At 40.3% G+C, this 14978-nt stretch overlaps 2 protein-coding genes and 1 long non-coding RNA gene across 3 annotated transcripts; all 3 read right to left on the bottom strand.

Moving 5' to 3' along the window:
• Window positions 1–183: 183 nt before the first annotated feature.
• Window positions 184–8262, bottom strand: LOC124397051 (mucin-3A-like). Its single transcript, XM_046866506.1, has 26 exons — window positions 8172–8262; window positions 7745–7811; window positions 7522–7648; window positions 7039–7110; window positions 6880–6944; window positions 6709–6779; window positions 5932–5998; window positions 5683–5837; window positions 5227–5348; window positions 5068–5132; window positions 4897–4967; window positions 4673–4739; window positions 4358–4566; window positions 4129–4250; window positions 3786–3838; window positions 3612–3682; window positions 3445–3490; window positions 3282–3347; window positions 3049–3187; window positions 2819–2940; window positions 2648–2709; window positions 2478–2557; window positions 2202–2268; window positions 1957–2111; window positions 1724–1845; window positions 184–237 (listed from the first exon to the last, which is right to left on the bottom strand). Exons 1-19 carry the CDS (start codon window positions 8260–8262, stop codon window positions 3112–3114), a joined length of 1683 nt encoding a protein of 560 aa, XP_046722462.1. The 3' UTR covers window positions 184–237; window positions 1724–1845; window positions 1957–2111; window positions 2202–2268; window positions 2478–2557; window positions 2648–2709; window positions 2819–2940; window positions 3049–3111.
• Window positions 8263–11202: 2940 nt separating this feature from the next.
• LOC124378046 lies at window positions 11203–12197 on the bottom strand. Its single transcript, XR_006924146.1, has 3 exons — window positions 12129–12197; window positions 11362–11428; window positions 11203–11267 (listed from the first exon to the last, which is right to left on the bottom strand). It is a non-coding gene; the product is annotated as an uncharacterized LOC124378046 (long non-coding RNA).
• Window positions 12198–12497: 300 nt separating this feature from the next.
• Window positions 12498–14483, bottom strand: LOC124397042. The gene is made up of 9 exons (XM_046866500.1): window positions 14441–14483; window positions 14251–14317; window positions 14017–14156; window positions 13789–13910; window positions 13618–13679; window positions 13448–13527; window positions 13161–13227; window positions 12910–13064; window positions 12498–12574 (listed from the first exon to the last, which is right to left on the bottom strand). Exons 1-9 carry the CDS (start codon window positions 14481–14483, stop codon window positions 12498–12500), a joined length of 813 nt encoding a protein of 270 aa, XP_046722456.1.
• Window positions 14484–14978: the final 495 nt, after the last annotated feature.

The raw sequence follows: 14978 nt of genomic DNA, 5'->3' as shown, positions 1-14978 counted from the left end.
GTAACCTACCGTTCTCAGGCTGATGGAGGCAGCCTTCTAAACTGTATATAATGTGACCAGTAACTTGATCCCCTGAACTCCTATTATTCAGAGAAACCAATATTATTGTACAAATGACTTCACAATATGAATTTCAGAGTAAATGTCAGAACTGCAATCTTCTGCAGGAACTTACTTGAAGTTGTAGGAAGTAGATTCCACTGAAGGTGCACCAGAATCATTTAGAAGTGTGTTTACCTGGAAGAAAAACATAACGTTACATTTATTTTAAAGTGTCAAGCCAAGTTGACTTTTATTGTTATTTAAACTATTTACGGTGTGGTACAAATTCAAATAAAACATTTCATACAAATAATAATGAATTTTTAAAAGTATAAAGTATATACACATATTTAAGTATAATTATAAAGTATGAAAATAAGATTCAGAATAATATAATATAATAATATATATATATATATATGTACATAAAAAAAGAAAAAAGAAGACAAAAAATATATATGTATGTACACATGGATTTTACAGAAAAAAATCTTTGCTAAAAACTGAAATAGCTTTCACCTTGGATCTGTGATCAGATGAAATGATCCCAGACAACAAAGGAATTCTGGGCTTTTTTCTATTTTCTATCTTAATTCTATCTCTTCCTCTTCTTTTTCTACTTCTGACTAAGTTTTTATAGTAGCCCACAGAACTGTCTGTTAAATAATTGTGAAATTCTGCACTTTGATTCGACAGGCTCTAAAGAACATTCTTAATAAATCTGGACTAAATGCTGCCAATGTGCTAACTGAGGAACTGATGTTCTTACTCCACCATGAGGTGAAATTTAGGTCTGATTTTGGAACACTTTTATGGTTATCACTTTTGAACTGTCTTGGCAGAATGTAAATCTGGAAATGCCTGGATGATCTGGTTAAGTCAAATTCAACACATCCTCTGTCCCTAATTTGATGTTCCACAATCTTGGTTTTGATGAAAAACTATTTTTTCACTTTTCTTCCAAAAGATTTTGCTCAGTTGTCACCAGTGTTGTGCTTTATCATCTCAAAAAGAATTTTCAGCAAATGTATCAGAGAAAAATCTAATATTTCAGAGGGTTTGCTCTCAATCAACAAAGCAGCCTGACTTCAAAACCAACAGACCAGATGTGAGAGGGGATCTCAGCAATGACTTTGTACACATGCACAGAACTTAGTACTTATCTTCAGGACCTGGTATGAGGATATTTAGCTAATTTTGTGGTTGTCATCTACTGATCAGAAGTCATTTTAACATAATCAAAATGTTTTAATTAAATTGTGCATTGAATCTTTGTTTAGTCTTCAGCTGATTTGACTCTTAACACCTTGACACCCTGCTGACCGCTAGTTCATCTACACCTTTCCTCCTTAATAAACTGCAGTAAACTGCAGCCCTGTTCATGATCAAAATATACACATCATGAGTGATACTTCAAATAATTTCCTTTGCCTAAAGGCATGGCTCTGTGTTCCTGTGATTGTATGAGCAACAATTGTAGTGTGTCTATAAATGTGCATCGTTATGATTGAGTGCTTGGACTTTAAATATGCTGCATATTGTTTTAATTGTTGTTTAAATGAATACTGAAATGTTTCCACACGAAGCTGAGTTTCTGGTTATTTATGAGGTAATAAATGAGGAAAAAGAAATTGCAGTCAGAGGAAGATAATCTGCTAACACATGGTGATGGTACACTCACAGTTTTATTGATGATGCTCTCCAAATGAATGTAGGTGTCATTCCTGAGGTCAGGGTTCTTCGGCATACTGATGTTATTGATGCTGAATATAATTTTTACAGTGAAGGAGGTGTTCGAAATCTCTGTGGATAAATAAAATAGGCTTCAGTGTGATGACGCTACAGATTTCATTAAAAAAGAACAGTTAAATGTTTAAAGGTAAATGTATTGGACAATAAGAAAAGAGAATGTACCTCCATAGGTGTAAAATATCACTGTGACTGAGTCAGTGGGGTTTGTGGGAGCAGATTGCAGCAGAGCTTCAATGTCCCTGAGGACCGAACACTCACTAGGAACAGTGCTAGAGTTGCTGAACACCAACTCTACATAGAACGAAACTGATCCATCGCTGAAGAAACACAAAAATGTACACATTTATTAAATAAATAATAAAAAATCGAGATCTGCCTTTAATATGAGATAAAGAAATGCCTCATACATTGTAGTTGCAGATTCTGAAGACGTCTCCTCCTGAGGAGTAGTTGGAGAAGGTGTTGGAGATGTGTCTACAAGAGAAGAATGTTAGTTACAGTGTGATTGAATAAAAATTCATAAGTTCAGAATCATTAGCAAGAGGAAATACAGATTTGAAGAGGGAAGTGAACAAATTGGTTCTATTGGTGGATTTGAACATAAAAAAGGTCAATTGTTAATGAATAAATAGAAGTTATACAGTTTAAGAACACTGTAGTACTAAATGTGTGGTATAACATACCAGTATCGTTTCCAGTCCCTTTATCCTGGATGTTATTCATATTATATACCATATAACCAATAATTTGACTTCCTGAGGTCCTGTTGAGAAAAGGAGAAAACGATGTCAGGAAACAAATTACTGCAAAACTTGCCTATTGTAGAACAGAAATCTCTAAAACTTAGACTTACATGAAGCTTGAGGTATTGGGTGCAAATGTTACTACATTAGTTCCAGTTAGAAGTGTGTTTACCTGTAGGAATAAATACCATTCATTGATGTACTGGATTTTATGATCAATTCCAGGCATCACTTCTGGTCAGAAATAAACATTTGGTATACACACAGTGATGTAGACTTACAGCGTTATTGACGATGGTCTTTGCTTGGACATAGGCATTGTTCCTCAGCTCAGGGTTCTCTGGATTGTTGATGTTACTGATGACAAATGTAATGTTAACTTCAAAGGAGGTGTTTGAAATGTCTGTGGAATAAATCACATGTGCTTCATTATAATTGAGGAGTTTCAGATTGCATTAGAAATAGAAAATTAACTTAATGAAGTTAAGTGAATTAAAAAAACTAAAATTACTGTTATAGCTGGAGCTCAGCACTGTTAGAGAATCAGAGAAGTTTACAGAATTATTCAAGTTCTTTATATCTGCAAAAGAACTGGGAACAGAAGTGTAGTTTTGAACACCATCCTGACGTAGACCACAGCTGATCCATCGCTAGAGAAACACAAAAAGACAGAATTTATAAATATATAACAGACATTAAACAACAGTGATTTTCCTTAAATACGTTATAAGAAATGACTCGTACATTATGGTTGGAGATTCTGGAGAAGTCTGTTCCAGACGTGTAGTTGGATTAAGTGTTGATCCATCACTAGAGTACAGAAAGAGCCAGAACTTATAAATGCATCACAGGAATCAATAGTAAAGCAAAATTTTCCTAAAATATGATATAAAGAAAATGTTAAATCGTCGTGGTTGGAGATTCTGTAGACGGTTGCTTTAGGACCTTATTGTCTACATCAGAAGACATTTATTGACAGGTTAATTTAATAAATCACCCATAAGTTCAGATACACTGGCAGGAGGAAATACAGTTTTTATCAGAGCAAGGTTATTAAATTGTGGTGTAACCTACCATTTGCAGTCTGACTGGGGATTTGTTCAAAACTATATTCCATGTAGCCGTTAACTTGATCCCCTGAACTCCTATTATTCACAGAAAGCAATATTGTTATTGTACAAATGATTTCACAGTGAGATTTTCTTTTACATATTAATGTCAGAACTGCAATCTTCTGCAGGAACTTACAGGAAATTGTAGGTAATGGGTTCAACTAGCTGTGCCTCTGTAAGATAATTTATCTGTGGAGAACAAACAGAATAATATTTTTTATAACATCCCAGGCCAATACAAGTAAGAAAACATTTATAACAAATACAATTGCACAGCATCAGGCTTCAGACATGAGGAACTGGCTTTTTAATCTTGCATCTGGGATTGTATGAAATAACTGATGAAGATGTGACAATAAAATAAGTTGTTTCTTAGACAAAAGTCTGTGACAATTTATGCTGAGGTAAAAAATTGGTTGGAGATCAAAATAAATTGTGATCAGAGGAATATTATCTGTAACATGGTGCTAGACACTCACAGCGTTGTTGATGATGTTCTTCATTTGGGTGTAAGTGCCATCCCTAAGCTCTGGGTTTTCTGGCATGATGATATTTTTGATTGTGAATGTAATGTTAACCACAAGGAAGGTGTCTGAAATCTCTGTGGAATAAATGAAATGTGTTTCTGTAAGATGGAGTTACAGATTGCATTAAAAAGCAACAATAAATTATGTTGAAATGTACTGCGTGAAATAAATTAGAACATACTCTCGTAACTGTAGTCCAGAACTCCTAGAGGCTCAGCGAGGTTTGGGAATGCAGACAGCAACAGAATCTGCATTAAGCTCAAAGCCTCACTGACATTTTGGCGTGGATATTTTATCATGCTTTTGATCATTCCGGGGAGCACATTCTCAATGGTACCAGGTGAGGACACGTTGAACACCAGCTTGGTTTGAATTACAGCTGATCCAATTCTACAGAGGTAAAAACCATGAAAAAAAATCTGTTAAAAATCATCAAACTACAGATGCATGTGTGAAATGTGCAATACAAAATGTTGATATAAGAAATAAATCGTACATTGTGGTTGGAGATCCTGGAGAAGTCTGTACCAGAGTAGTAGTTGGAGTAAGTGTTGGAGATGTGTCTACAAGAGAAGAATGTTAGTTACAGTGTGATTTAATAGAACATTCATAAGTTCAGAATCATTAGCAAGACGTGTGATGAAGGGACGCCAGCATGCCCTCTACAGGATCAATGCTCCAAAAATAACTGAACTGTGATCAAAATGTGGTGTAACCTACCGTTCTCAGGCTGACTGAGGAAGCTTTGTAAACTGTATTCCATGTAACCAGTAACTTGATCCCCTAAACTCCTATAATGAAGAGAAAGCAATAATGTCATGGTCCAAATGACTTCACAATAAGAATTTCACAGAGTAAATGTCAGAACTGCAATCTTCTGCAGGAACTTACTTCAAGTTGTAGGAAGTGAGTTCCACTGGACGCTGCGTCCCAGAATTATTTAGAACTGTGTTTACCTGGAAAAACAATCAAGATATTAAATGTATGATATTAAGTGTCCAGGTGAATCAGAGGAAGATAATCTGCTAACACATGGTGATGGTCACTCACAGTGTCATTGATGAGGACCTTCACTTGGGTGTAGGTGTCGTTCCTCAGGGCAGGATCCTCCGGCATGCTGATGCTACTGATGCTGAATGTAACGAGAACTGCGAAGGAGGTGTTTGAAATCGCTGTGGATAAAAAGAAATGTGCTTCAGTATGATGGAGTTACAGATTTCATTAGCAATGGACACTGGTGCTTCCAGCATTAAGGCTCTGGGTTACTGATCAAAATGCCTGGGCTTCAAAACGTAGTACCGACAAGCTGCCACTGTTGTGCTTTGAACATGGCTTTTTAACCCTATCTGCTAGAGGGGTGCTGTATCATGGCTGATCCTGTGCTCCAAATCCAGCTTCTTAACATGCTGAGATATGCAACAACCTAATGCTCTTCCTCTCAGGAGTCATTACAGTATATCTGTGTATCAGTGAATTGTTCAGGTTCGATAAGAAAGGAGAACGTACGTTCGTAGGTGACGTTCTGCACTGTTACAGAGTTGGGGAATTTTGAGAGTGTGGAGTTCAGCATGGCTTTGAAATCACTCAGGACGACATCCTCACTAGGAACAGAAGTGGAGTTGTGGAACACCATCCTGACGTTGACCACAGCTGATCCATCGCTAGAGACAAAAACAGCCACAAGTTATAAATTCATAATTGACCTTAATGGAAATATAAATCTTCCTTAAATACGATACAAGAAATAAATCGTACATTGTGGTTGGAGATCCTGGAGAAGTCTGTACCAGCGTAGTAGTTGGAGTAAGTGTTGGAGATGTGTCTACAAGAGAAGAATGTTAGTTACAGTGTGATTTAATAGAACATTCATAAGTTCAGAATCATTAGCAAGACATGTGACCAAATGACGCCAGCATGCCCTCTACAGGAACAACGGTCTGAATACGACTGTTTGTGTGGTGCTGAACGGACAGCGGCAGTTCAGCACCGGTGTTGTGGAAAGTCAATAAACCACGCGTGAGAAGGGCAGGGCAGAGTAATGAGACACGGCTGGAGCCTGAACAGGAGTACGGCTGCTCCTCACTTTCCTTGAGGAGATCGATGTGTATAAAAGGAAGCCGTGGTGCCTGCAGAAGGGAGCACGATTCTGACTCCACTAATTGAACATATCTCTTTGTTCTCCCTCACAGGCAGAAGCACCTGTAAGCGAGGACAAGGACATCCACCAAAACTCAAGTCTGTCCTCTGCCTCAAACTGCTCTTCTCCTGGTCCCTCAGCCATCCTTCCTTTTACCACGAGACCGAAGATGCCGAGGACACACCCCACTATCTCTCTCTTACACACACTAACGCACACAACCACACACACACTCACCCACATTTACCCCACCACAAAAATCCCAATAAACCCTTGTGTGAGCACTACTTCACTTTTCCGCATCATTGTGTTCAGTTCGAGGCAGTGGCGAGGCACTACAGAGGAAATACAGATAGTTCTGTAGAGTGAGGTGAACAAAATGTGGTGTAACCTACCGTTCTCAGGCTGACTGAGGAAGCTTTGTAAACTGTATTCCATGTAACCAGTAACTTGATCCCCTAAACTCCTATAATGAAGAGAAAGCAATAATGTCATGGTCCAAATGACTTCACAATAGGAATTTCACAGAGTAAATGTCAGAACTGCAATCTTCTGCAGGAACTTACTTCAAGTTGTAGGAAGTGAGTTCCACTGGACGCTGCGTCCCAGAATTATTTAGAACTGTGTTTACCTGGAAAAACAATCAAGACATTAAATGTATGATATTAAGTGTCCAGGTGAATCAGAGGAAGATAATCTGCTAACTCATGGTGATGGTCACTCACAGTGTCATTGATGAGGACCTTCACTTGGGTGTAGGTGTCGTTCCTCAGGGCAGGATCCTCCGCATGCTGATGCTACTGATGCTGAATGTAACGAGAACTACGAAGGAGGTGTTTGAAATCGCTGTGGATAAAAAGAAATGTGCTTCAGTATGATGGAGTTACAGATTTCATTAGCAATGGACACTGGTGCTTCCAGCATTAAGGCTCTGGGTTACTGATCAAAATGCCTGGGCTTCAAACCGTAGTACCGACAAGCTGCCACTGTTGTGCTTTGAACATGGCTTTTTAACCCTATCTGCTAGAGGGGTGCTGTAACATGGCTGATCCTGTGCTCCAAATCCAGCTTCTTAACATGCTGAGATATGCAACAACCTAATGCTCTTCCTCTCAGGAGTCATTACAGTATATCTGTGTATCAGTGAATTGTTCAGGTTCGATAAGAAAGGAGAACGTACGTTCGTAGGTGACGTTCTGCACTGTTACAGAGTTGGGGAATTTTGAGAGTGTGGAGTTCAGCATGGCTTTGAAATCACTCAGGACGACATCCTCACTAGGAACAGAAGTGGAGTTGTGGAACACCATCCTGACGTTGACCACAGCTGATCCATCGCTAGAGAGACAAAAACAGCCACAAGTTATAAATTCATAATTGACCTTAATGGAAATATAAATCTTCCTTAAATACGATACAAGAAATAAATCGTACATTGTGGTTGGAGATCCTGGAGAAGTCTGTACCAGCGTAGTAGTTGGAGTAAGTGTTGGAGATGTGTCTACAAGAGAAGAATGTTAGTTACAGTGTGATTTAATAGAACATTCATAAGTTAAGAATCATTAGCAAGACGTGTGACCAACTGACGCCAGCATGCCTCTACAGGAACAACGGTCTGAATACGACTGTTTGTGTGGTGCTGAACGGACAGCGCAGTTCAGCACCGTGTTGTGGAAAGTCAATAAACCACGCGTGAGAAGGGCAGGGCAGAGTAATGAGACACGGCTGGAGCCTGAACAGAGTACGGCTGCTCCTCACTTTCCTTGAGGAGATCGATGTGTATAAAAGGAAGCCGTGGTGCCTGCAGAAGGAGCACGATTCTGACTCCACTAATTGAACATATCTCTTTGTTCTCCCTCACAGGCAGAAGCACCTGTAAGCGAGGACGAGGACATCCACCAAAACTCAAGTCTGTCCTCTGCCTCAAACTGCTCTCCTGGTCCCTCAGCCATCCTTCCTTTTACCACGAGACTGAAGATGCCGAGGACACACCCCACTATCTCTCTCTTACACACACTAACGCACACAACCACACACACACACACACTCACCCACATTTACCCCACCACAAAATCCCAATAAACCCTTGTGTGAGCACTACTTCACTTTTCCGCATCCTTGTGTTCAGTTTGAGGCAGTGGCGAGGCACTACAGAGGAAATACAGATAGTTCTGTAGAGTGAGGTGATCAAAATGCGGTGTAACCTACCGTTCTCAGGCTGACTGAGGAAGCTTTGTAAACTGTATTCCATGTAACCAGTAACTTGATCCCCAAACTCCTATAATGAAGAGAAAGCAATAATGTCATGGTCCAAATGACTTCACAATAGGAATTTCACAGATTAAATGTCAGAACTGCAATCTTCTGCAGGAACTTACTTGAAGTTGTAGGAAGTGAGTTCCACTGGACGCTGCGTCCCAGAATTATTTAGAACTGTGTTTACCTGGAAAACAATCAAGACATTAAATGTATGATATTAAGTGTCCAGGTGAATCAGAGGAAGATAATCTGCTAACACATGGTGATGGTCACTCACAGTGTCATTGATGAGGACCTTCACTTGGGTGTAGGTGTCGTTCCTCAGGGCAGGATCCTCCGGCATGCTGATGCTACTGATGCTGAATGTAACGAGAACTACGAAGGAGGTGTTTGAAATCGCTGTGGATAAAAAGAAATGTGCTTCAGTATGATGGAGTTACAGATTTCATTAGCAATGGACACTGGTGCTTCCAGCATTAAGGCTCTGGGTTACTGATCAAAATGCCTGGGCTTCAAACCGTAGTACCGACAAGCTGCCACTGTTGTGCTTTGAACATGGCTTTTTAACCCTATCTGCTAGAGGGGTGCTGTATCATGGCTGATCCTGTGCTCCAAATCCAGCTTCTTAACATGCTGAGATATGCAACAACCTAATGCTCTTCCTCTCAGGAGTCATTACAGTATATCTGTGTATCAGTGAATTGTTCAGGTTCGATAAGAAAGGAGAACGTACGTTCGTAGGTGACGTTCTGCACTGTTACAGAGTTGGGGAATTTTGAGAGTGTGGAGTTCAGCATGGCTTTGAAATCACTCAGGACGACATCCTCACTAGGAACAGAAGTGGAGTTGTGGAACACCATCCTGACGTTGACCACAGCTGATCCATCGCTAGAGAGACACAAACAGGAACAAGTTATAAATTCATAATTGACCTTAATGGAAATATAAATCTTCCTTAAATACGATACAAGAAATAAATCGTACATTGTGGTTGGAGATCCTGGAGAAGTCTGTACCAGAGTAGTAGTTGGAGTAAGTGTTGGAGATGTGTCTACAAGAGAAGAATGTTAGTTACAGTGTGATTTAATAGAACATTCATAAGTTAAGAATCATTAGCAAGACGTGTGACCAACTGACGCCAGCATGCCCTCTACAGGAACAACGGTCTGAATACGACTGTTTGTGTGGTGCTGAACGGACAGCGGCAGTTCAGCACCGGTGTTGTGGAAAGTCAATAAACCACACGTGAGAAGGGCAGGGCAGAGTAATGAGACACGGCTGGAGCCTGAACAGGAGTACGGCTGCTCCTCACTTTCCTTGAGGAGATCGATGTGTATAAAAGGAAGCCGTGGTGCCTGCAGAAGGGAGCGCGATTCTGACTCCACTAATTGAACATATCTCTTTGTTCTCCCTCACAGGCAGAAGCACCTGTAAGCGAGGACGAGGACATCCACCAAAACTCAAGTCTGTCCTCTGCCTCAAACTGCTCCCCTCCTGGTCCCTCAGCCATCCTTCCTTTTACCACGAGACCGAAGATGCCGAGGACACACCCCACTATCTCTCTTACACACACTAACGCACACAACCACACACACACTCACCCACATTTACCCCACCACAAAAATCCCAATAAACCCTTGTGTGAGCACTACTTCACTTTTCCGCATCCTTGTGTTCAGTTTGAGGCAGTGGCGAGGCACTACAGAGGAAATACAGATAGTTCTGTAGAGTGAGGTGATCAAAATGCGGTGTAACCTACCGTTCTCAGGCTGACTGAGGAAGCTTTGTAAACTGTATTCCATGTAACCAGTAACTTGATCCCCTAAACTCCTATAATGAAGAGAAAGCAATAATGTCATGGTCCAAATGACTTCACAATAGGAATTTCACAGATTAAATGTCAGAACTGCAATCTTCTGCAGGAACTTACTTGAAGTTGTAGGAAGTGAGTTCCACTGGACGCTGCGTCCCAGAATTATTTAGAACTGTGTTTACCTGGAAAAACAATCAAGACATTAAATGTATGATATTAAGTGTCCAGGTGAATCAGAGGAAGATAATCTGCTAACACATGGTGATGGTCACTCACAGTGTCATTGATGAGGACCTTCACTTGGGTGTAGGTGTCGTTCCTCAGGGCAGGATCCTCCGCATGCTGATGCTACTGATGCTGAATGTAACGAGAACTGCGAAGGAGGTGTTTGAAATCGCTGTGGATAAAAAGAAATGTGCTTCAGTATGATGGAGTTACAGATTTCATTAGCAATGGACACTGGTGCTTCCAGCATTAAGGCTCTGGGTTACTGATCAAAATGCCTGGGCTTCAAAACGTAGTACCGACAAGCTGCCACTGTTGTGCTTTGAACATGGCTTTTTAACCCTATCTGCTAGAGGGGTGCTGTATCATGGCTGATCCTGTGCTCCAAATCCAGCTTCTTAACATGCTGAGATATGCAACAACCTAATGCTCTTCCTCTCAGGAGTCATTACAGTATATCTGTGTATCAGTGAATTGTTCAGGTTCGATAAGAAAGGAGAACGTACGTTCGTAGGTGACGTTCTGCACTGTTACAGAGTTGGGGAATTTTGAGAGTGTGGAGTTCAGCATGGCTTTGAAATCACTCAGACGACATCCTCACTAGGAACAGAAATGGTGTTGTGGAACACCATCCTGACGTTGACCACAGCTGATCCATCGCTAGAGACACAAACAGGAACAAGTTATAAATTCATAATTGACCTTAATGGAAATATAAATCTTCCTTAAATACGATACAAGAAATAAATCGTACATTGTGGTTGGAGATCCTGGAGAAGTCTGTACCAGCGTAGTAGTTGGAGTAAGTGTTGGAGATGTGTCTACAAGAGAAGAATGTTAGTTACAGTGTGATTTAATAGAACATTCATAAGTTCAGAATCATTAGCAAGACGTGTGACCAACTGACGCCAGCATGCCCTCTACAGGAACAACGGTCTGAATACGACTGTTTGTGTGGTGCTGAACGGACAGCGGCAGTTCAGCACCGTGTTGTGGAAAGTCAATAAACCACGCGTGAGAAGGGCAGGGCAGAGTAATGAGACACGGCTGGAGCCTGAACAGGAGTACGGCTGCTCCTCACTTTCCTTGAGGAGATCGATGTGTATAAAAGGAAGCCGTGGTGCCTGCAGAAGGGAGCGCGATTCTGACTCCACTAATTGAACATATCTCTTTGTTCTCCTCACAGGCAGAAGCACCTGTAAGCGAGGACGAGGACATCCACCAAAACTCAAGTCTGTCCTCTGCCTCAAACTGCTCTCCTGGTCCCTCAGCCATCCTTCCTTTTACCACGAGACCAAGATGCCGAGGACACACCCCACTATCTCTCTCTACACACACTAACGCACACAACCACACACACTCACCCACATTTACCCCACCACAAAATCCCAATAAACCCTTGTGTGAGCACTACTTCACTTTTCCGCATCATTGTGTTCAGTTTGAGGCAGTGGCGAGGCACTACAGAGGAAATACAGATAGTTCTGTAGAGTGAGGTGAACAAAATGTGGTGTAACCTACCGTTCTCAGGCTGACTGAGGAAGCTTTGTAAACTGTATTCCATGTAACCAGTAACTTGATCCCTAAACTCCTATAATGAAGAGAAAGCAATAATGTCATGGTCCAAATGACTTCACAATAGAATTTCACAGATTAAATTTTAGAACTGCAATCTTCTGCAGGAACTTACTTGAAGTTGTAGGAAGTGAGTTCCACTGGACGCTGCGTCCCAGAATTATTTAGAACTGTGTTTACCTGGAAAACAATCAAGATATTAAATGTATGATATTAAGTGTCCAGGTGAATCAGAGGAAGATAATCTGCTAACACATGGTGATGGTCACTCACAGTGTCATTGATGAGGACCTTCACTTGGGTGTAGGTGTCGCCTCAGGGCAGGATCCTCCGCATGCTGATGCTACTGATGCTGAATGTAACGAGAACTGCGAAGGAGGTGTTTGAAATCGCTGTGGATAAAAAGAAATGTGATTCAGTATGATGGAGTTACAGATTTCATTAGCAATGGACACTGGTGCTTCCAGCATTAAGGCTCTGGGTTACTGATCAAAATGCCTGGGCTTCAAACCGTAGTACCGACAAGCTGCCACTGTTGTGCTTTGAACATGGCTTTTTAACCCTATCTGCTAGAGGGGTGCTGTATCATGGCTGATCCTGTGCTCCAAATCCAGCTGTAATAACATGCTGAGATATGCAACAACCTAATGCTTTCCATCTCAGGAGTCATTACAGTATATCTGTGTATCAGTGAATTGTTCAGGTTCGATAAGAAAGGAGAACGTACGTTCGTAGGTGACGTTCTGCACTGTTACAGAGTTGGGGAATTTTGAGAGTGTGGAGTTCAGCATGGCTTTGAAATCACTCAGGACGACATCCTCACTAGGAACAGAAATGGAGTTGTGGAACACCATCCTGACGTTGACCACAGCTGATCCATCGCTAGAGAGACACAAACAGGAACAAGTTATAAATTCATAATTGACCTTAATGGAAATATAAATCTTCCTTAAATACGATACAAGAAATAAATCGTACATTGTGGTTGGAGATCCTGGAGAAGTCTGTACCAGCGTAGTAGTTGGAGTAAGTGTTGGAGATGTGTCTACAAGAGAAGAATGTTAGTTACAGTGTGATTTAATAGAACATTCATAAGTTAAGAATCATTAGCAAGACGTGTGACCAACTGACGCCAGCATGCCCTCTACAGGAACAACGGTCTGAAAACGACATGTTGATGTTGATGTTTGCATGGTGCTGAACGGACAGCGGCAGTTCAGCACCGTGTTGTGGAAAGTCAATAAACCACATGTGGTATAACATACCAGTATCGTTTCCAGTCCCTTTATCCTGGATGTTATTCATATTATATACCATATAACCAATAATTTGACTTCCTGAGGTCCTGTTGAGAAAAGGAGAAAACGATGTCAGGAAACAAATTACTGCAAAACTTGCCTATTGTAGAACAGAAATCTCTAAAACTTAGACTTACATGAAGCTTGAGGTATTGGGTGCAAATGTTACTACATTAGTTCCAGTTAGAAGTGTGTTTACCTGTAGGAATAAATACCATTCATTGATGTACTGGATTTTATGATCAATTCCAGGCATCACTTCTGGTCAGAAATAAACATTTGGTATACACACAGTGATGTAGACTTACAGCGTTATTGACGATGGTCTTTGCTTGGACATAGGCATTGTTCCTCAGCTCAGGGTTCTCTGGATTGTTGATGTTACTGATGACAAATGTAATGTTAACTTCAAAGGAGGTGTTTGAAATGTCTGTGGAATAAATCACATGTGCTTCATTATAATTGAGGAGTTTCAGATTGCATTAGAAATAGAAAATTAACTTAATGAAGTTAAGTGAATTAAAAACTAAAATTACTGTTATAGCTGGAGCTCAGCACTGTTAGAGAATCAGAGAAGTTTACAGAATTATTCAAGTTCTTTATATCTGCAAAAGAACTGGGAACAGAAGTGTAGTTTTCGAACACCATCCTGACGTAGACCACAGCTGATCCATCGCTAGAGAAACACAAAAAGACAGAATTTATAAATATATAACAGACATTAAACAACAGTGATTTTCCTTAAATACGTTATAAGAAATGACTCGTACATTATGGTTGGAGATTCTGGAGAAGTCTGTTCCAGCGTAGTAGTTGGAGTAAGTGTTGGAGATGTGTCTACAAGAGAAGAATGTTAGTTACAGTGTGATTTAATAGAACATTCATAAGTTAAGAATCATTAGCAAGAGGAAATACAGATAGTTCTGTAGAGTGAGGTGAACAAAATGTGGTGTAACCTACCGTTCTCAGGCTGACTGAGGAAGCTTTGTAAACTGTATTCCATGTAACCAGTAACTTGATCCCTAAACTCCTATAATGAAGAGAAAGCAATAATGTCATGGTCCAAATGACTTCACAATAGAATTTCACAGATTAAATGTCAGAACTGCAATCTTCTGCAGGAACTTACAGGAAATTGTAGGTAATGGGTTCAACTAGCTGTGCCTCTGTAAGATAATTTATCTGTGGAGAACAAACAGAATAATATTTTTTATAACATCCCAGGCCAATACAAGTAAGAAAACATTTATAACAAATACAATTGCACAGCATCAGGCTTCAGACATGAGGAACTGGCTTTTTAATCTTGCATCTGGGATTGTATGAAATAACTGATGAAGATGTGACAATAAAATAAGTTGTTTCTTAGACAAAAGTCTGTGACAATTTATGCTGAGGTAAAAAATTGGTTGGAGATCAAAATAAATTGTGATCAGAGGAATATTATCTGTAACATGGTGCTAGACACTCACAGCGTTGTTGATGATGTTCTTCATTT

Source organism: Silurus meridionalis, chromosome 2 (assembly GCF_014805685.1).
Source record: "Silurus meridionalis isolate SWU-2019-XX chromosome 2, ASM1480568v1, whole genome shotgun sequence".
NCBI classification, from domain to species: domain Eukaryota; kingdom Metazoa; phylum Chordata; class Actinopteri; order Siluriformes; family Siluridae; genus Silurus; species Silurus meridionalis.
This window is presented reverse-complemented; position numbering and strand designations above follow the sequence as displayed.